Source organism: Centropristis striata, chromosome 5, assembly GCF_030273125.1.
Source record: "Centropristis striata isolate RG_2023a ecotype Rhode Island chromosome 5, C.striata_1.0, whole genome shotgun sequence".
In the NCBI taxonomy this organism is placed as follows: Eukaryota; Metazoa; Chordata; class Actinopteri; order Perciformes; family Serranidae; genus Centropristis; species Centropristis striata.
Genome location: NC_081521.1, coordinates 42,046,095 through 42,066,703, shown reverse-complemented (window position 1 = coordinate 42,066,703; position 20,609 = coordinate 42,046,095). Strand labels below are relative to the sequence as shown.

The 20,609-nt window shown below is 38.3% G+C and overlaps 1 protein-coding gene across 1 annotated transcript in view; it reads right to left on the bottom strand.

The window, feature by feature from the left end:
• Window positions 1-20,609, bottom strand: part of vps13d (vacuolar protein sorting 13 homolog D) — an 83,265-nt gene that overhangs the window by 60,042 nt on the left and 2,614 nt on the right. The window contains exons 3-19 of the mRNA XM_059332305.1: window positions 20,102-20,234; window positions 18,984-19,061; window positions 16,076-16,266; window positions 14,589-14,669; window positions 13,110-13,226; window positions 12,793-12,897; window positions 11,163-11,333; window positions 10,829-10,929; window positions 9,716-9,884; window positions 7,599-7,700; window positions 6,983-7,172; window positions 4,789-4,971; window positions 2,921-3,051; window positions 2,775-2,829; window positions 1,060-1,227; window positions 437-567; window positions 216-348 (exon numbers count right to left, since the gene is read on the bottom strand). Of these exons, the coding sequence (XP_059188288.1) occupies window positions 216-348; window positions 437-567; window positions 1,060-1,227; window positions 2,775-2,829; window positions 2,921-3,051; window positions 4,789-4,971; window positions 6,983-7,172; window positions 7,599-7,700; window positions 9,716-9,884; window positions 10,829-10,929; window positions 11,163-11,333; window positions 12,793-12,897; window positions 13,110-13,226; window positions 14,589-14,669; window positions 16,076-16,266; window positions 18,984-19,061; window positions 20,102-20,198 (2,203 nt within the window). The 5' untranslated portion in view covers window positions 20,199-20,234. The remainder of the gene's footprint in view (window positions 1-215; window positions 349-436; window positions 568-1,059; window positions 1,228-2,774; window positions 2,830-2,920; window positions 3,052-4,788; window positions 4,972-6,982; window positions 7,173-7,598; window positions 7,701-9,715; window positions 9,885-10,828; window positions 10,930-11,162; window positions 11,334-12,792; window positions 12,898-13,109; window positions 13,227-14,588; window positions 14,670-16,075; window positions 16,267-18,983; window positions 19,062-20,101; window positions 20,235-20,609) is intronic.

Below are 20,609 nucleotides of genomic sequence, written 5' to 3'. Positions count from 1 at the left end.
TTTTGAATCTTTTTTTTACTTTCAAAACACTATCATGCTCAATAAAGAATTTTAAATGTTGCAAATGTGCATTCATTTCAGAGTACACTGAGACATTAAACTGCATCATTTTCAATTAAATTCTGGTAAAGTTGGTGTGTTCTAAAACTGTTGACCAGTAGTGTATCTTCTATCTATAATTGGTTAAAAAAAAGTTCTAGTTTAGGTCCGTTTACCTTGAGAGTTTGTGAGAAGAATCCTGCCTAAATCAACAACAACTAGAATCGGGTCCTCTGACTGGAAGTCATCAGGGAAAATCACCTGTGGTGCACAGATGTCCAATTTCATGGTCCAACGCTTACTGTTTTCCTACAAAGAAAAGACATCAGGGGTTTTTTTTTTAGAAATGATTCAACTACCAATTATTTCACGTCACCCTCCAGTGAATCTCTCTTACAATGAACTCTCCCACGAGTAACTGATCGATGGTTTGTCGGATCTCTGCCTTGGTCTGCATCTTCAGCTTGTTGTACTGCCTCCTGGCAGCCTCTGCCACTCTGAGCTCCAGCTCCGACTGGTAGCCAAAACCTGAAAATTAAAGAGTTTGTTTAGAGGCCCAGACTCACCAAACCAACATCTGTCATGGAAAAAAGAAAACCTTTCTTCAGTCCGAGACTCCATTTGACATCCCACCGGACATTTATTTTGACAATTGTCTTTTTGTGGCTTTCTCAAACACCTCTCTTTGTCTGCACTGTTTCACACAAATTCCTTACTTTTCTTAATTGTTTAAATTAAGTTTTCTAACTTCCTAAATGTGTTGTTTAATTTGTCTTTAAAAACAGCTCTGATGCTAACTGGTAGAAGGGTTTAAAGAAAGAACTTCACGTTTCAAATAAAAAATAAATAAATAAATCAAGTATATGTTTACAGTAAACTATAAATGTGCCTTTCTGTAACTGTAATTTCCATACAATTGTGCCAAGAGTTTGTCTACAATGTGACATTTTCACCAGTTTTTATTGAATATTTCCATATCAAAATGTGTGCACAAAAAGGGCAGCAGGTTTAAGTACTTACCTGAGGTATGAACTCTTCCTTTATAGAAGAACTCAGTCACTTTTTTGATTGCTTGTGGGTTGTAGATGATGTTCAGTGGACTAGTGTTCACTTCCAGCCTCCTTTCAAACTTACACCTCACAGGGTTACGCTCATAAATCATCTCAAACACTGGTGGTGATGACACCTCTGCATCGCATCACAAACACAAAACAAAAGAAACATGATATCAAACATTTATACTGCCACAAGAATCTGATGATTCCAACACCCATACTGTACAGGGATGTTGTATTTTTTAAACAAAACAAAGTGTCAAATGCCCTGTGCTTATTCTGAATTTGATGCCAGCAACACATTATAAAAACAAGGAGCAGCAACAGACTAGGAAAGTTGTATAACACTCAAAAAACACCTGACTGGAACATTCTACAGTTAAACAGGTTAATTGGTGACAGGTGATAGTCATAGACATCCATCTATAAAAGCAAGAAGCGCGCTTGTGTGTGTGTGTGTGTGTGTGTGTGTGTTTGTCTAGGGCATATCTCGCTGACCGTCAGACTGACCTAAGATTTCAGTTTTTTTATTAATTTTTCAAAATATCATTATTTACGTAGGACGTGTTGCAGCATTGCACTGTTTCCGATCGGACACCTTTTATGGGAGCTCCACCCCTTTTAGTGGAGCTCCGCCCCCTTTTAGTGTGATAGGCCTACACCTGGTCAGTAACAATTCACTCTGGATTTCCACCCTGACTCATCTCATCTGTAAGTCTATTTAGTCTACCTATCTTTAGGAGTTTTAAAGTGCGCTACAAGGTTCAATTTGGCCATAATTGAAAAATCTACTTAATCTCCCATTATACGAATAAATACTTCCTACGGGCTCTGCACTAGTAGACTATAATAATAGTGGATGTTGTCTTTTGGTTTTAGGCTGTGGCCATTGTATTTTTGTAGCAGTACATGTGCAGAACAGAATGATTCTATGTCATAACTAACAATAGCCCTGTTTATCAAGTGAGAGGTAGGGTCTAATTCCTGTTTTCTAATATTATAAAAAGGACTTCTTTGTGAAAATGAGCAGCATTACCACCTCATGACCATTAGACAGAAAGCAGGTTTAAGGTACTTCAGCATTGGTCACCACTGTTCAGGCCCAGAGGCTGCCACTTGGTGATAGTGTGACCATTGGATTTGAAAGGGCATCAAACAAGGTTGGATCGAGGTTAACCGCTGTCTGAAAAACTGCATTGGCAAATAATCCAAATGTTTTAAGTTTCATGATTCAAAAAATCTCTGCTAAAAATGGACATGACTGTACTACAAGGATTGGGAACACCACATGCTCACCTGAACTTGGACTGACACAAAGTGGAAAGGTGTGCCATGGTCTGGTCATGGTTTATTATTATATATTATGTATAATATTGATTACCTGCCCACCATTCAACAAGGTGGCTACAGTGCTAATGCCACCGCGCCTTTAAAACACAAGTTAAACGTGCCCGTTACAACTTTTTGGGAACATGTTGCAGGCATCAAATTCTGAATGAATATTAACAAGAAAGTTAATCTGTTTGAACTTTAATTGCAGAGTGTATAAAGACAATATATTTAAATATATTCACACACTTTCATTCATTTCATCACTCTTTTATTCATGTGTTAGCGTCTATGCACATGTTTTATTTCTTTGACTGTGTCAGTTCTTACAACAGGAAACAGAAGTCTTACCAGAGGAACTGGTGGACTGGCCCGACGGCTGGTTAATGGCAACCACAACTTTGTCCTACAACAAGTGACAAATGGGAAAACATTAGAAGCATGACATACAATAGAATATTATAAACATATAATGTAGGTTTTTTTAAACTGCTTACCGTTTTGGGAGACACCAGGACGGGGAAGATGGTGCCCTGAGTGGTCAAGTCTCTGAGGAATAAACCGCCCAGCTTAACCGACAGCAGGGACGACTCAGAGCGAGGGAGAGACTCCACCACCACGTTCACCCCTGTTCAGAGAGGCTCACAGTCAATCCAATAGTACACATGCTCTAGTCTACTGCTGCAATGATGTCAATCTACAGGACAGAAACACCTTTAACTCAGGCCACTACACATCTTTAAGAGTCATTTTGGTCTCAAACAACACAGGGGAACTGACAAAAATATGCAACTTTTTAGCCCTTAATGTTTCACCTGTAGAACTGGCAACTAATGGATATTTCCATAATTATTGAATTAAATTATTGTTTTTACAAATATATTAAACATATTGCTCTAAACAAAGTTCTAGAAAATAGTGAACACTAACCCCCAAAGATATTGAGTTTACCATCTTTCTATAAAAGCAAGAAGTGACTGTGTGTGTGTGTGTGTGTGTGTGTGTGTGTGTGTGTCTAGTTCATATCTCTGTGACCGTTAGCTTGCGCATGGCACGAAGGTGTGCATCCTCGATTTTGAAGATTTTTGAATTCATTTTTAAAAATATCATTATTTACGTAGGACGTGTTGCAGCATTGCACTGTTTCCAATCGGACGCCTTTTAGTGTAGCTCCGCCCCTTTTAGGGGAGCTCCGCCCCTTTGTGTGATAGGTCTACACCTGGTCAGTAACAATTCACTCTGGATTTCCACCCTGACTCATCTCATCTGAAGTCTATTTAGCCTACCTATCTTTTGGAGTTTTAAAGTGGCTACAAGGTTCAATTAGTTAGAATAGTTTCCAGCAAAAATCAATGTTCAGTGTGTGTGTGCTGGATGGTGGTACCTTATGAACAGTAAGTGTTTTATGGAGTTGCAGACGTCGTAGTGGTCTACATGTAATGTGCAAATTCTGTTATTCACGATTAGCATGCTAATCAGAGATTTAGCTTTATTCACTTCTTATGTTGCATTACTATGTAATTCAGGGATGATATTCATGTTGCTTAGCGTAATGCCCATAATCATTTGATATGAGATACTTACATGCAATATAGTATATCAGCTAACTGGGTTCATGTTAATGTACTTTTAGTGCAGTAATGTGCTATCTAACGATTAGCATGCTAAGTGGAGATTTAAGCCCTTTCTTCTGCATCAGTTTGATTCATTAAAAACAAAACTTTATTAACTGACAGCTAAGCATAATACGGACGGAAAGATAGCGTTTCTGTATTAAAATAACTATTTCTCTGTCTCTTTATATCTCAATGTACATCCATGTATTACCCAATATACACTTTGTACAGTACAGGCCAAAAGTTTGGACACACCTTCTCATTCAATGCGTTTTCTTTATTTTCATGACTATTTACATTGTAAATTCATCAAAACTATTAATGAACACATATGGAATTATGTACTTAACAAAAAAGTGTGAAATAACTGAAAACATGTCTTATATTCTAGTAAGCAAAGGGTGGGACATGTTTTCAGTTATTTCACACTTTTTTTGTTAAGTACATAATTCCATATGTGTTCATTCATAGTTTTGATGAATCTACAATGTAAATAGTCATGAAAATAAAGAAAAACGCATTGAATGAGAAGGTGTGTCCAAACTTTTGGCCTGTACTGTAGAAAGTGTATATTAACACTACTCGTATAGAGTATTACACCTCAGTGTACATCCCACTTTCACACTCAACCTCATTGGCTTAATCTCCCACTATATGAATATATACTTCCTCCAGGCTCTGCTCTAGTGATATGGGAGGATGAGAATGGTGAAAATGACCCTCTGAATAGAGAAACGCTGCCTGAATACCTGAGAACTCCAGCTGGATGACCCCGTCCTCCTGCAGCGTGTCCCCCTTCCTGTCCTGGTGGAACAGGGTGACTCCGCCCTTCTCCAGGAGAAACTCCAGCCGGGCGAACAGGTGATCTCTCCTGGTGAAGGTGTTCAGCGTGTGAGAGTCCTCCAGCGGGTCGAACAAGTCTTCTGTCTCTGCTGGAGAAGCATTTTATCATCTGGGTCAGAAGATAGAATCACTGGATATTCACTAAATCTACCATTTCATTCGTTTTGAGATCAAAATCCCACTCTGTTGTTGATGTAACATTTGTTCAGCGCATCATATCAAGAGTGATATAACTGCCTTCAGTGTTTTGATTTGTTTGTTGTTTTTTTTGTTTATTTGTTTTCTTTGCGGAGTAATAGAAATTCTCAGATCTAAGTTGTTTGATATACTATGGTTGACTAATAAGAAAATAAGTAAATAAATAATAATAATAACAATACATATTTATTTGACATTAAGTGGCTATATATAGAGATACAATTTCTTATTTTTGAAGTGTTGAGTATCAGGGGAGAGGCCTAGAGAAGTATTTTATACTTCAGCCTACTCCCTTTTTTTTCGAACCAAAATTATATAAAAAAATGCATATTGAATATTAAGTTAACTGGTTCTTATTTCTATCTTATTACTTAGACGGGGCAGATGCATGTATATGTATAGGGTTTATATACTGTATGTGTGTATATGTTTATGTACATCTGTTTAATGGTGTCTATGTGAGTATGTGTATGAATATGTATATGCATCTAGCCTACGCTGTTGTTGTTTATGTTGTTTATTTTTTTCGGTTCGAAAGAATAATTAATAAAATGAAAAAAATGAAAAATACAACTGCCATATTTTTTTAACGTGCCACGCTAAGGCCATTCAATCATATTTCCGATTTCACTGATCAAAGTTCATTTCGATTGGTTTTAGATTTATAATTGAAACAGTGGCCTCCCTCCTAGATATCATCATTTATCTGCCTACTTTATACCAGCTGATACTGTCGTAGAATTAATTTGAAGATGTATTGAAATATCTGACATATAGCAGTTTAAATATGCATCAAACATGTTTTGATAAACACACAGAAATCTGACCAACAGTCTCAGTCTCTTTACAGGAAACTCCTGTTGATTGAGATATGAACAGCTCTGAGTTAGGAAATCCCAAGCGTGCTCTTATATCATATATGTGTTCTTCATAACAGGAAACTACAGGACGTTGAACCTTAGTTACACAGAAACAATGACACGCCAACCTGCAGATTAAAAAGAGAGAAACTGGGTGTTGTCTCTCAGTGTTGTTCTGATCTTTTGGATTCATCTGACACCTTTGGCATCTGAATCGGTTTTTTGATACTTGCTAAATAAATCCTGCACAAGGCTGCTATTACAATCAACCTGGTCAGTTGTTTTTCTTTAAAGATTGTCTACAACAATACAAAACACAAAAATCTGATCTTTGATACAAGAGTCTAGACACCACTTGCCTGATGTAACCAAATACACTACTGGTCAAAAGTTTTAGAACACACCAACTTTTCCAGAATTTAATTGAAAATGATGCAGTTTAATGTCTCAGTGTTCTCTGAAATTAATGCACATTTGCAACATTTAAAATTCTTTATTGAGCATGATAGTGTTTTGAAAGTAAAAAAAAAGATTCAAAATCACATTTTATGTTGGACTAAAGGACTAAAAAAAGACACAAAATGACCATAAAAAGACACAAAATGACAAAAAAGGCACCAAAAGACACAAAATGACTAAAAAAAGACACAAAATGACCAAAAAAAGACACAAAATGACTTACAAAGACATGAAAAGAATTCAAAAATGGACAAAATAGCCCAAGACTCCATAGAGTTAAGTTGTTAACCCATTTCTTGTTCCCTGAAAAAGGCCTACTTGTATAATTCTGAAATGTACATTATTTTCCAGTTTTGGTTAAGCTTACCTTTTTTTATTTACCTCTGGCAGTTCACCACTTACCTTTGGACCCTTTCAAGCTGTTCATTTGACTTGAACTGCTTGAATTTCAATAAAAAAATGGGGTTTTTAAATATTGGGGTGTTCTAAAACTTTTGACTGGTAGTGTACGTCTTTTTTAGCCTACAAAGCTAAGCTAAGCTAAGCTAAGCTAAGCTACAAACAGACAGACTGAGTCTCTCACCCAGAATGTCCCAGGAGGACGGACTGGGCAGCAGCTCTTCAGGCCGGTCTGGATCGTGGGAGTCTCCATACCAGCCTCCCCAACCCGGGAACCAGGACTGCAGGTACTGGATCATCCCTGAGCTGCCACTCTTGGGGATGGATGTGGGGGGCAGACAGACCTCAGGGTCGCTGCTGGGCTCTCGCACATTCTGGAAGAAGAAACAGAGGAAGAGGAGACAGGCTGAACGTGTGACAAAGACACATTAACAACTAACTAAATGTGATGCCAGCAAGTGTCCCAGACAAAATCAGTTCTATTGCATTCAGTTGTGTTATAATAGACAACAGAGTGGTGTGTGGTCCATTAACCCGTTAGTCCTCCCATCCACTATGTACCATGGTCCTCAGGGTCAAAAGGACCCCATGACACAGGACTGGATTTAGGATGTAGGAAAAAATATTACTAACTTTTTTTTTCCCCACCTTTTACGGCAACTCATGACCAACAAATTGATTTATAATTTTCATCTTTTTTTCATTATTATTGGTCAATTTTAGTCAAATATACAAATTTAGGGCCTCATTTTCCAGTTTGACTGTATATTTGGCTGCATATATGAATCATATAAACGTACTTCTGCGATCTCTTCCTGCTTGCGGAACCAGTCGTGGACTATTTCCCTGAGAGTCTGCAGCTCCTCCAGCGTCTGCTCCTCCTCCACTCGCTCCAGCTCGTACTGGAGACACAAGACAAACAGACAGAGTTGATCATCACTTCAGTCAATAAGAAGATGAAAATAACAAACTACGATGGAAGTTTCCCTTCCTGTGACCACTCCTTTCTAACAGACCCCTCCCCGACCACGTAACCTCCAGACCTGGGCGACTGAGTCTGGTTGGTAGAGCGGTCCTCCACTAACCGGCAGCATACTGGACCCCAACATGTCCCGATGCTGCGTTCATCGTGTGATGGTGGCAGGCGGCGCTGTTAACCAGTGTATGAATGTGTGTGTGAATGGGTGAATGAGCCGGTCGTGTTAAAGAGATTTGAGTCGTTAAACAAAGCGTTATACTAGTGATCTGGTTATGGTTCGGGTTGTGAACGTTAAACCGATGCGACCGGATATTCGGTTTAACCAGTGAGAGAAACTGAGTCGCTAGCAGCTTCCTTAATTGATACAAATCAGCCAAGAACTCCTGGATGAATCATTTCTAGAGTCATGGATCTGGTGTCGCCAGACTTGGAATCGTTTGGCAGCTTCACACACTTACAGTTTGCGTCAGTGTCTCTAAAACAAGGTGAGAGCTGAAGCTGCCCGTGAAACGGTTCTTGCGCGACTCCATGTGTCCGGTGCCCGGTGTGTTTTCTCTGTTTAACAAACAGCTGAACATGAATAACAACCTGCACTGTGTATGTGCTGACCTCTGTTCAGTGATTCATCCAGTTGTTGCCACCTAGTGGACAATTTTGGTAGTGTTAAGTTTCTTAAGTTTTGTTTTCCTCAAGTTTCACTTTTAAGCCATGTGTTTTCAGTTGGATAAGAAGCAGAGCTAGAGTGTGTATGCAAACAGTATTCCCTTACGTTTTAGCCTTGGAGTTGATTTGTCCGTAAGTATACAAAATATTTGTTCTTTTTCTGATGCTGGTCATATGTTAAACTTTTAGATATGTTGTTAGAAGTCTGGAGAGTTAAAACGTGATTGTTTCGTTCACAATGAGAAAGTAGCATTTGATAGCTGTACATGTTTAAATTGTTGTTGTGTTTGTTTATGCTTTGCAATGTGCATAGAAAAGTGATGTATTTGTTTGTATTGTATGTTTCAATTTTACAAGAAACTTCAGTAAAGCCACACCTTTTGAAGTACAAGGTTTATTGGAGTGTTTGTTCGCTATCTGTCTAGCATTGCTCAGATACGCAATTGTGAGGACAGAATAGTGTATTTATACTGTGAACTGTGTATTTATAATGTGAACTGTGTATTTATACTGTCAACTGTGTATGTATACTGTCAACTGTGTCCTGATCAGGGACATGGGAATGTCTTTATATTATTTTATTTATTTATTAGCCTATTATTTGTGTCTGTATATAGACGACGGTGATAAATTAATTATTTAATATCCCAGAACATGATTGTGTCCTCTGAACACCAGCCAATGTTTTATTAGGTTAGATGATTAAAGGAAAATGTAAACGATGTTAGATGATGAAGAGAAAAAGTAAATGATGTCACTCAGATCAAAGCTGGCCTGAATGATCAGCCTCACGTGACAAACGATGGATCAGTGTTTTTTGCTCCCTAATGTTTTTGTTTTTTTACTTTAATAGTATCCATAATAAATGTGAATGGGGGAAATAACAGATAATGAAAGGGTAAAAAGCTTCTAGAATGATTTTTCTATACATTATTATAAATGTAGAAAGATGTTTGTGGTCTTTTTGTTGTTCAGACCAACAATAAAACAGATTTTTAACTCCAGAAGATAAATAAAATATAAAACTTGTGAGTGACACACTATAAAATATCTACAACAAATATTAACCGTAGGATCAAATAAAATAAAATCGTTCTCACACTGTATCGATTTGAATCGGTTTGTCATAAAAGTATATCTTGTTTTAATCGTATCGTAACCTGAGCATCTAGATGTTTATCCCAGAGAGATGATCAGCCCTAGTTATGAGGAAGTGAGCGATATATTTGTATTGTTTATGTTATTTCAGGCTTCATGTCTGTTACAGTGCCGTACCTCCTCCTGGGGACTCAGTGGGACTCCCTTCAGCCTCCTGAAGTAGAGGCTGGTGTAGGTCTGGGCGTCTCTAGCTCGTTTCAGAGCAAAGTCCCAGCTGCCTCGCCGCCGCTGCTCCCTGATCTCACTCAGGTTGGCCTCGATAGCAAACAGCCACCACTGACGGCAGCTGGAGGAGAAACACGGCACAGGATCAAATCTGAGTCAAGGACTCAAAGATAAACAAACGATATGTAGTGAAATGCAATGAGCCATGTTCTAAGGCTAAAAGACTGTTGGATCATCACGTTTCACTCTGTCCAAGAAGTTTAAGAACGTTCACAAACTGTTTCCTCCCATTATAGTCTAGACGGATTTCAGAATAAAGGCCTCCTATAAGAAGTGAGGAGCATTTATGGGTACAAGTCAGGAACCGGCCTACCTTACATATCTCAAGGGTGCTGAGTCCAAAAAAAATGGTTCCCAACGAAATTTTGAGTTTTTGACCTTCTAATCTGTTTATCAAATGGCCGCCAAATTGCCCATCTTGCTCAGTGATTGGACCATTTCCCCTTAGTTTTTTTGTAAGTAGGCAATCAAAGATGAGGAAATTAAGTTTCTGGATCTATAGTCTAGAGTCAGAGCAAGAATATAGTGGAGGCTCAGTGGCTTTTTATGCATATATATATGCAAAATACCAACTGGAACATTTAAAAGTGATATTGAAAAAAAATGACACAAATAATGCTTAATTTCACCTTAAAAGTATATATATATATATATATATATATATATATATATATATATACACATATATATATATAAAAAGACACTGAGCCTCCACTATATTCTTGCTCTGACCCTAGACTATAGATCTAGAAACTTAATTTCCTCATCTTTGATTGTCTACTTACAAAAAAACTAAGGGGAAATGGTCCAACGACCAACGGCCGCCATTTTGATATGCAAATGAGAAGGTCAAAAACTCAAAATTTTGCTTGGGAACCATGTTTTTTGGATTCAGCACCCTTAAAATAAGTAAAGTAGGCCGGTTCCTGACTTGTACCCATAAATGCTCCTCACTTTCACTTTTTGGACAATTCCGTCTAGACTATTATAAAAGTCTGGACTTACTTTCCAGAAATGGGCAGTTTTGGTCTCCACCTCCGGTAGAGCATCTCTCTCTCCCGGCGGTCCAGCTCCTTCAGGAAGGCCATGATCTGCTGGTACTGGACCTACAACACACATCAGTCAATGTTGTTCTGATAATCCTCTTATAGTTAGTGGACATCTGACAGATTAAACACAGCAGCTGGTTTGGAGCAATGTGAAATTAACTGACATTGTCTGGAATTACTGGAAGATAAGTTTGTTTTTAGAGAAAGTGAAAGTGGCTTCTATGTATTTCAGCGTAGCGTGGTGTATTAACATGCTGCGAGCTGTTAACTGGAGGTCAGGTGTTACAGACCTGTGAGAGGCGTAAGGACATGGGCTCCAGCTGGACCTGGCCTTCGATCCGGGGGGTGTGTCGGGACCGGAGAGGCTCCTTTGAGGTGTTTCTCCTGAGCAGCACGGAGGCACAGACCGGTTCAAAGATGTACTGGTGCTCCCGGCTCTGCATGCACTGGGTCATCGCTTCCTGCACGGTTAATATAATAATTAATTAATTATTTAATAATCAAACTGCTCATACGGGACTTAGAGAGGAAGTCTGACTGGTTCCACAGCTGCTACAGTACCAGGCTCCACCAAGAAGGAACCTGGTTGTCATGTAACAGTTGGTAGAAATTGAAGAACTTTTATTTTGAAGAGGTGACTTTTATTTTGGTGACTCTCCGGTCTCCTTAAGGTTAGAGGAGTCCTGTTTTGTAATCCGGTAGAGCAACAATCCTCATCCTTCTTTACTCTTGTGGCATTGCCAGTGAGTGTGTTTATTTGTATTTGTATATTTGTTTAGGAGGATTTAACACGTTTTAAGGTATATTTGACTCATGCAAATGGTTAATATTGTCTGTATTATTTGTTTATTTTCAGTTTTACCTTTTCTTCATTAAAATCCTGCCAAGTACTTCAAACAGTCTGATCATTGGAGGAGATTTTTGGAGAAATTAGTTTAGCTTACTGTTTCATAACTCTGATGAGAACAATACATTGGTGATTTATTTACAGTGTTTCCCCTACGGGCGCCGCTGCTGAAATGTCACATGATCATTAATATCAATATGATCATTAATATCAATGCACCACTAATGATTTCTACTCACACTGTGTGAGCTCAACAACACACAACACTGTTTTCAACTCAAATCCTGTCAGACCCTCTTAGGTTATTAGCTTAGCTTATAAATGGTCTATATAGCGAGTAGCGCAGGTAACGTAACGTAACGTAACGTAACGTAACGTAACGTAACGTAACGTAACGTAACGTAACGTAACGTAACTCTTCAGACCCTCTAGCGACTATTTTTCAACAAATCGACTAGCGACAAATCTAGTGACTTTTTCTGGTGTTACTGGAGACTTTTCCCTGCGGCTCATCAAAAGGAGTAAGAACGAGTCGAAGCAGCACAGTCCTCCCGCAGCAGTCTCTCCCAGCTGCAGTCACAGAGCCAGAGGGGATGTTAACCCTTTAGCCGGTCCGAGGCCGGATGAAGGAGGAGGGTTGAAGTTGTGACAGGAGACAGTTCACTTGCAGTTTTAAACATGTTTAGGGTGTTTTTACTCACTTTTTGTCTTCCCCACAACATTATTCCTCTCTCCTACAGCGTCCATTACAGTACATGCACATGGTCAATTATGCAAATTAGGCGATGATGTCATTTATCAACTTCTAGCCACTTTTTAGACAGCCAATAGCTACTTTCCTTACTGAGGAGTTGGCAACACTGCTCATGGTCACGGACACAGCAGCAAAAAAATTCTAGGGGAAACACTAGAAATATTCATAATTGAAAATAAATAACCATTCAATTATTCAAGATAATGACTCCCAGCTATCCTTGTAATACACCTGAAGGTACAACAGGTCACCTTTCATCACCATCATCCAATGGAGAACTCTGAACTCCTCCTCATGTTGAAGCACCTGAATGTCTCACCTGGATCTGATTAGCAGGTAGTTTCCCCAGAATGTGACACTCCGTATCCCAGTAGACACTGAAGTGCTCGATCTCCAGCTGCTTCTGGCGGAGGAGCTTCTGGTCCTGCAAACACAAATAAATCCCCCAATAAAGTGATTTGGTGCTTCAGTATCATATAAAAAATGTTTGTTTGTTTGTTTTTTTATTAAAAAATGAATTGGGACTGCTGTAGCGCAGGTTCAAATCTTTACTCTCTTCTTATCCACTAAAAGCCTGAATGAAAAGGAATGACATGTGATTTCACATTAGAAGTTTAAAATCCTTTGGTTCCTTACCGTCTCTTTAGAGGGGTTCTGAGCAGAAACGTTGTGGATACAGACCCCGAAGGAGAAAGGTTTCTCTGGGTTGGAGAAGTCGTCCTCAAATCTCAGATGCACATCTTGGATCTTCAGCTACACGTAATATATAATATAAGGCAGAAAATCAGTCAGTAACTCAACAAGAACACTGTTCTGATTACAGTCGCATGGAAATTCCCCGTCTTGACATTTAAAGGTATTTATTTATTTATCTAGGTAATTGTCATTTGCTCTTTTATAATCCAACAGAGGAAATGGTGACTTGCATTTTGTTATAACATTTGTCCATTACATGTTAACTTTTTTTTATTTGTCTTGTTTCTTAATTTATCAGATTGTATCTGCAGTTGCACTACTTTGTCATTTTTATAAGCTAAGTTATTTTTGCTGCCTGCGTGCCAAAAAGTTATAATAATTTTTAATAAATAGATTCTGTTCTCTCTCGTTTGGTGTCACTCACTACAGTTTCACAGTACAGGTGAACTACCTGAACCTAACTCATGTAGTTTTGGAGCCTTTATCATTATTTTTGTGAAAGATTTGTAGTGATGATGATGCAGTGTTTCCCTTCATTTATTCTGCTGCTGCTGGATTTTCAGCGCCGCCGTAAGAAAATGTGATTTGTAACATCATGGTTGAATTGAAGACTTTCTGTTGAGAATTTATTTGACTGAATAAAAGAATAAATAAGTCAATACAGGTTAAAATATAAGTTAACAGTAATATTATTAAAAACAGTTCATGTGTGTAATATGTGATTAGAAAGAGACATTTAATTTCATTGATTTGGAGTTACATTAAAAGGACTTCATTTCCCAAGATGCTCTAGGAGCAGACGTAACGTACGTGATTACGTCAGAGTTTTGTTGTGTTAGCAAGAAATGTGAAGCCACGGCATGAACGCACACGCTGTATGTTTTTTGCTCTTCTTTATTTTTCACTAAAGATCGTCTGATCTTGAAAGGAAAGGTTTCGCTTCATTATTTTTAGTCAAGAAGTATTTTCTGCTACACTTTCACTTGCACACAGTGAAAGCACAACATCCAAAGTTTACAGAGTGATGCTCCGGCGACACTTTTACTTTTACTTTTAAACGGTTTGTGCTATCGGGAAAATTCCAACGTTTTCTGAAATCTGAGAAGTTTCTCTTTACAGCCAACATGGTTCATTACGGTGATTTAACCACCACAAAGCAGGAATACACACACTCAGCGGTGGAGAATAGAAACTGGATTATGTACAAAAATGTTGACAAAGATGAAAACGAAGGACATTTTCACTATAATTTTAGTTAGTTTTGTAACCACACAATACAGTTTCAGTTAGTTATCGTTGTTTTCAAAACTCTCGTTTTTATTTTTATTTCAGTTAACAAAAATGTCCTATTTTTTGGTTAGTTTTCATTAGCTATAATAACCTTGGTTATAACCCCACTATCTATGGTGGATGGCTTACCTCAATGTTCTCCACAATCCTGGTGACCACTGAGGCAGTGACAGAATACCAGTAGGACTCTCCTCTCTGCTCACACTCACTCTGGAGGACACAACACATACAATGATAGATATATAAATAATAATAATAATAATAATAATAATAATAATAATAATAATAATAATAATAATAATAATAATACATGGGGCGGCTATGGCTCTGTTGGTAGAGCGGTCACACATTGACCGGAAGCTGCCCTGGTAGCCTCGCCTCCAACTCTGGATAAAAGCTGCTACTATATAAGTTACCATTTACCATAAACATGCACATACACCAGGGGTCCCCATACCGGGGTCAGGCTATAACAGGAAATGATACGGGCCACAGGGACCACCAGTGTTATTGTGTCAATATAACCATCATTTGTTGGCCGTGGCACCACCTGTTGGTTTGCAAAAAAGTTTATTTGAAGTACCACAGATATTCCTTTTATTTGTAGAAAATGAAAACACAAGCTGATGCCAGTTAACAATGAGCTGATGTGATTTAGTAACAGGTACAGGTGAAAATAGATTCTGCATTCAGAATCTATTTTCCATTTCCACATTTTGTTGAGCGACTCTCTTCCGTTAGCTTGCCTTGACGCTTACGGCATCACGTAGATCAGAATATACCTATATATGCTATATATATTGTGTGAGGGGGTGAAAATGAGCTACTACTGTAAATAATTCACAACTAAGGTCAGTTTTAATTAGAACGCCTACCTTATTCATTGCATGTGGATATTTTATAAATAAATATATAATAAATGCAATTTTAAAAAACAGGCCATGTTTAGAGGGATTGTTTGGGATAGTTCAGTGGGCCGCTCCAATTGCTTTGGCGGGCCGGAAGTGGCCCGCGGGCCGTAGTTTGGGGACCCCTGACATACACTATCAACAACTAGAAACAACTCAAAAGATAAAAGTGCAAGTTAGTGGAGAAGATGATACAGTAAGTTAGAGAGTGAAATAAGTCAAGGAGACAGGTTAGGACAGGAAGATCTGCTCCAGAATTCAGATCAGTTATTTGATTTAGTTTGTTCCTGAATGAGAATCAGTGATACTTTCTTTCTAACAATTCTGACATGCAGTTAGTTTCTGCTGCTAGGAGACGATATGATACCAGCTCGCTCTGCCTCACATTTAAAATAATTGCACCAGAAATAAAACTTCAGCAGCATAACCTCAATATTGCTGGTGTAATGTGACATGAAAAACAACAAGTATATGTGTGTGTATCTACTCTAGCCACTCTGAGGCTGTAATATAATAATAATTATATTATTATATCTCTAGGAGGCCAGAAAACGTTATTGCTGAATGGATGAAAAATTAAGCTGGATTTTTTTTTTTTTTTTAATATATTTTTATTGATTAATGAAGCTGGATTTTGTCATTTTTTAATTCTTACTGTCACTGGGAGAAACAGAAATCTCTTTTTATCGTCTGTGGTGAGTCACGTACCCTGAATCTGTCCTCCAGAGCCTTGAGGAGGCGTGTTTTGCGCTCCCGCTCCTCCTCTCGCTCCTTCTCTCCATTATATTCATCCAGCTGGGCCGGTCCGATGATCAGGTTGAGCTGGGACATGGAGATGACCCAGGGGTCGCTGTGAGGCCGGTAGAACGGGATCTGGAGGGTGATCTTCCCAATGAAGCCTGGAGAAAAACATGATGTCACCAGGAGTCACAGCCAGTCAGTCAACTCACACTCGTTTCTACAGCGATGAAGAATGTTGCTCCTCCTCCACTGCCTTAGAGTTCATATCTCCAGACAGGAAAGTCCAGTTTATTCTGTCATGCCAACAGATGCACTGAGGGCCCTCTGAGACACTTAGAGCAGCACAACTACAAGAACAATGGAATAATAATAATAAATCTCTCTAACATCCTGCATGGCTCAGGGTTTCTGCCACTCCGTTATACCAGCTGTTCTCAACCTTGGGGTCCCGACCCCAATTGGGGTCTCGAGATGATTTCTGGGGGTCGCCAAATCATTTAGGAAGTCAGCTCTGTCTCCACTGTGTTAAAGTGTTCATGTGTTTTAGTCCTTTGGTCATTTTGTACCTTTTTTGGTCATTTTTGTGTCTTTTTTTGGTCATTTTGTGTCTTTTTGGTCATTTTGTGTCTTTTTTTGATCATTTTGTGGTCAATTTGTGTCTTTTTTGGTCATTTTGTTTCCTTTTTTTGGTCATTTTGTGCTTCATTATTTGTCCAAAATTTGTGGTATCAACTGAGTTTGTATGATCTGAACTGTGTGTGTGAGATTGTGTTCAGTGAGTGGGGGTCACGGACAACATGCATGTTAAATTGGGGGTCACGACTCAAAAAGGTTGAGAACTACTGCGTTATATTAGCTTCAGCAACACACTCATTCAACTCAAATGACCAGCAAAAGGACAAATAAAATTCTACATATTTTTTAAATACTAAAGATAGACCGATGTATTGGCCTGCCGATATATATCAGGACGATATTTGCGTTTTTTTAAATTGTATCGGCATCGGCCGATACGTTCGTGCGTATCATGATCTTTAGGTAAATAAATAACTCTCAACATATCAGTCCTGTACTATGTATAGTACATCACTAGTCATGTAGTGTAAACACCACAACAACAACAAAACTCCTGATTAAAGGACAGCAGGTTGTGTTGTGTGAACAACAGTAAACTGACTGTGATGTTTACATTTAGTCATTTAGCAGACGCTTTTATCCAAAGCGACTTACAGGAAGAGTAAAAGCAAACAATGAAGGTATACACTTGACATTGTGTGTGAACTTGTTATTCTCATTGTAGTGACAAGACGCGCCTCAGTAAATAAAGGCCTTTGTTTGATGTCTTAGGGAGCTTTCAGGAAAGACAATAAGTATTCAGCTCCAGCTCAGTAATCTGAGAACATACATGCAGCAATCTAAAGGGTTAGAGAGCAGCATGCTGCTACAGACTGCTGTAGGAGGGAGGAGCTCCAGATGATCAGACTCCATCATAATCATGATTGATGATCATTATTATTATTATTATTTAACCCTCTACGGTACGGTGTTGCCCTCAGGCAACTTTCCCTTTTTTGGCCTCTCAAATTTCTACAATGCATGTTTTTGAGCGATGCGATACTTTAAAAAAGAAGGAATAATATAGGGAACCAATAGCAATGATTTAATTTGCTCATTTCCTGGCCCTATTCCTATTGATAGGTGAGTAAACCTTAATTTTTGATAGTTTCATACACATTCATTCATTTCAATGGGTCGTCGGTTCAATGGTACAAGAAACCGGTTTAAAATGTAAAATGTTTTGTATTGCACCCTGTTGAAGCTACTGAATCTTTCGAACGTTTATTAAATAAATTATGTTAAAATTAGTTTTAAAAACTCTCTTTTTCACTAGTGCATTGTACTTGTGTTAGGGTACAATGTTGCCTACGGGCAACAAACACATAGATCTACCAAAAAAAAAAAGAATTAAAAAACTCCAAACATTTTTCTTTTCTTTCTTTTTTCTTTTCCTAACCGGCATCATAATGCGTAGCATAGAGGGTTAAGATGGGGCAGATATACAACAGGCCTCATTACAATATACACAGAATATAATGGCTTGAAATAATAACGGTCATTCTGGTGCCACCCTGCCCACGTTCCCTTTGGTTAGTGCCTTTAATGTGAAGCCTGCTGGTTAATGCAGCTACCACACTTTTAGACAGAATGGGCCCAAAAAGGAACAGGTGTTTAAATAGTGAATTCCTAAATAAGTGGAGAATATCTGCTCTATGGTTGACATTAATGGAAGGAAACTCTGATCTACAATATAAATACTTTCTTCACCAGAGCTGATGGATGCCAGCACTGAGGGGGCATGTTGCATTCAGGGACACCTCGTAAATACAGGAGAATACATATACACAGTAACTGACAGCTTTATTGTACTAGGCTGAGTACATTACATCTCTTTATAATTTTAACCTGGCACTCTCACCTGCTGTAAATCAGGACAATTCAACCATAAATGGATGCAAAAGAGGCACAAATTGTGTCAATTCCTGAAGTTTGGAAAACCTCAAAAACATAATTAACTCTGCATGGATATGCTAATTAATTTCCTTTGTATTTTTAAATGAATGAAGGGTCAATGCATTAATTAATTCAGGAAGCAAAGCTTAGAGGAAGACCATCTACAGGAGAAAGCAGCAGCTCTGAAGACTCTAAAGTGTTTTCACTTCTGTTTTCCTATTTGTTTAATTAACAATGCAAATATATTGTTTCAGTCTGAAGAAGATTGAACGTTCAAATATTTGCATGTACATTGTTTTGCACACCACCATGACCAGCTTTTCATTAATGAAACGTTGTGAGGTCAAAGGTCAGTGAGTCTCACCTGCTTTAACTTCAAAGGGCAGATCAAACTCTCGGAGGGCATCTTTCCTCAGAGGGAGGTTCTCCAGCTCCACCGCACCTGAGGAAGAAAAATTAAAACAGATCATAACTGTTTATTACACAGACAAATCATTGTCCAATGCCAACGCTCACATCGCTGCTTTTCTTTTTTTTTTTACTTAGTTTTTATTTAAGTTTCATTCACAATCGTGTTCAGAATCATATTCAACATATCTGCAGAAAAAAATACAGAGACTATAATGACAAAGAAAAATATAAATTAAAATGGAATAAAAGAAATGAAATGATATCAGTATACCCATAGCAGGGCTCCACCTTTTAGTGAAATATGTTTTTGAAGTCTTAAGGAGTATGTTATTTGTTCCATTTGATATATTTCCTTTATTTTTTCAGACCACATGCTATATGTTGGGGCTCCAACCACCTTACTGTAATGCATTTAATTGCTGTTGCTAATAATATCTGTAAGAGATATTTTTTGGCTCACATCGCTGCTTTTAAATGAGATATTGTGTTCTTGAACTATACAACAGAGAGGTGTTTGTGTTATTTACCCTTCATGTATTGATATAAATCAGGTTGACACAATAATAAAAACACCAGTCAGGACAACACAACTGTTCAACAGAAACCATGTTCATTTTGATGGATTACTTAAGCCAGGGGTGTCAAACTCTGGCCCGCGAGGCAATACCAAATTATTATATCATTTTTGTAAATTAATGACATTGATGTGTTTTTTATTTGAAATGTGATTTTGCATGTCTGCACTATTTAGTTATATATTGTATGTTTATAAGCGTTGCTGGTTCCATATTTAATGTTAAAGCAAAACATGTTTGGTATATATTAAAAGGTTTATTTGTTCAATGTTGGCCCGCGATTTTATTCAAGTTTTACATTTTGGCCCATTGTGTATTTGAGTTTGACACCCCTGCCTTAACCCAAGTTCTGAGTCTACAAACAGAATCCAGTACAGAGAAGGAGGATGGAAGGGAAAACAACTTTTTTAAAAATCTAGAATACTACAAATACTTATTTGTAAAACAATTTTAAAAACTCATCAATAACTAGAAGTGACAGATAATGTGTGATTACCTTTGAGCAGGGCGATGGAGAGCTGGTCTGTGTTGAGGTTGCTGACGTATTTCCCCAGGTACGTGTTGAGCACCCAGGCAACGAGGCCCTCCAACATCCTGGAGGCTGAGAGCTCCGAGGGGAGGGAGGAACTCTGGCAGGAGAGATCTCAGTTAGAGACTGGACGTCTAGTAGATACAGGACATACGGGTTCATCTGACAGATATAGTGCTGCATAATTACATGTATAAGTTGGTTAAAACTGTCTTCATTAGGAAAATACTGCATCATCTGCATCAGTCCATTCTAAAATCAGGCATTTAAAGGTTCCTTTATTAAAGAGTTGATACTCTGATGATAGCTGTCGTCAAACAAGACATAAGGCCTCATAAGCCCCAGGCTATAACTGCTCATTACTGCTGTCATGTCATATTGGCACTGAGGACCCAAAGAGATAACACTGAACATCACCACACTAGGAAGGGCTGGGAGATATATCAACATAAAAAATATACCCATATATAGATAT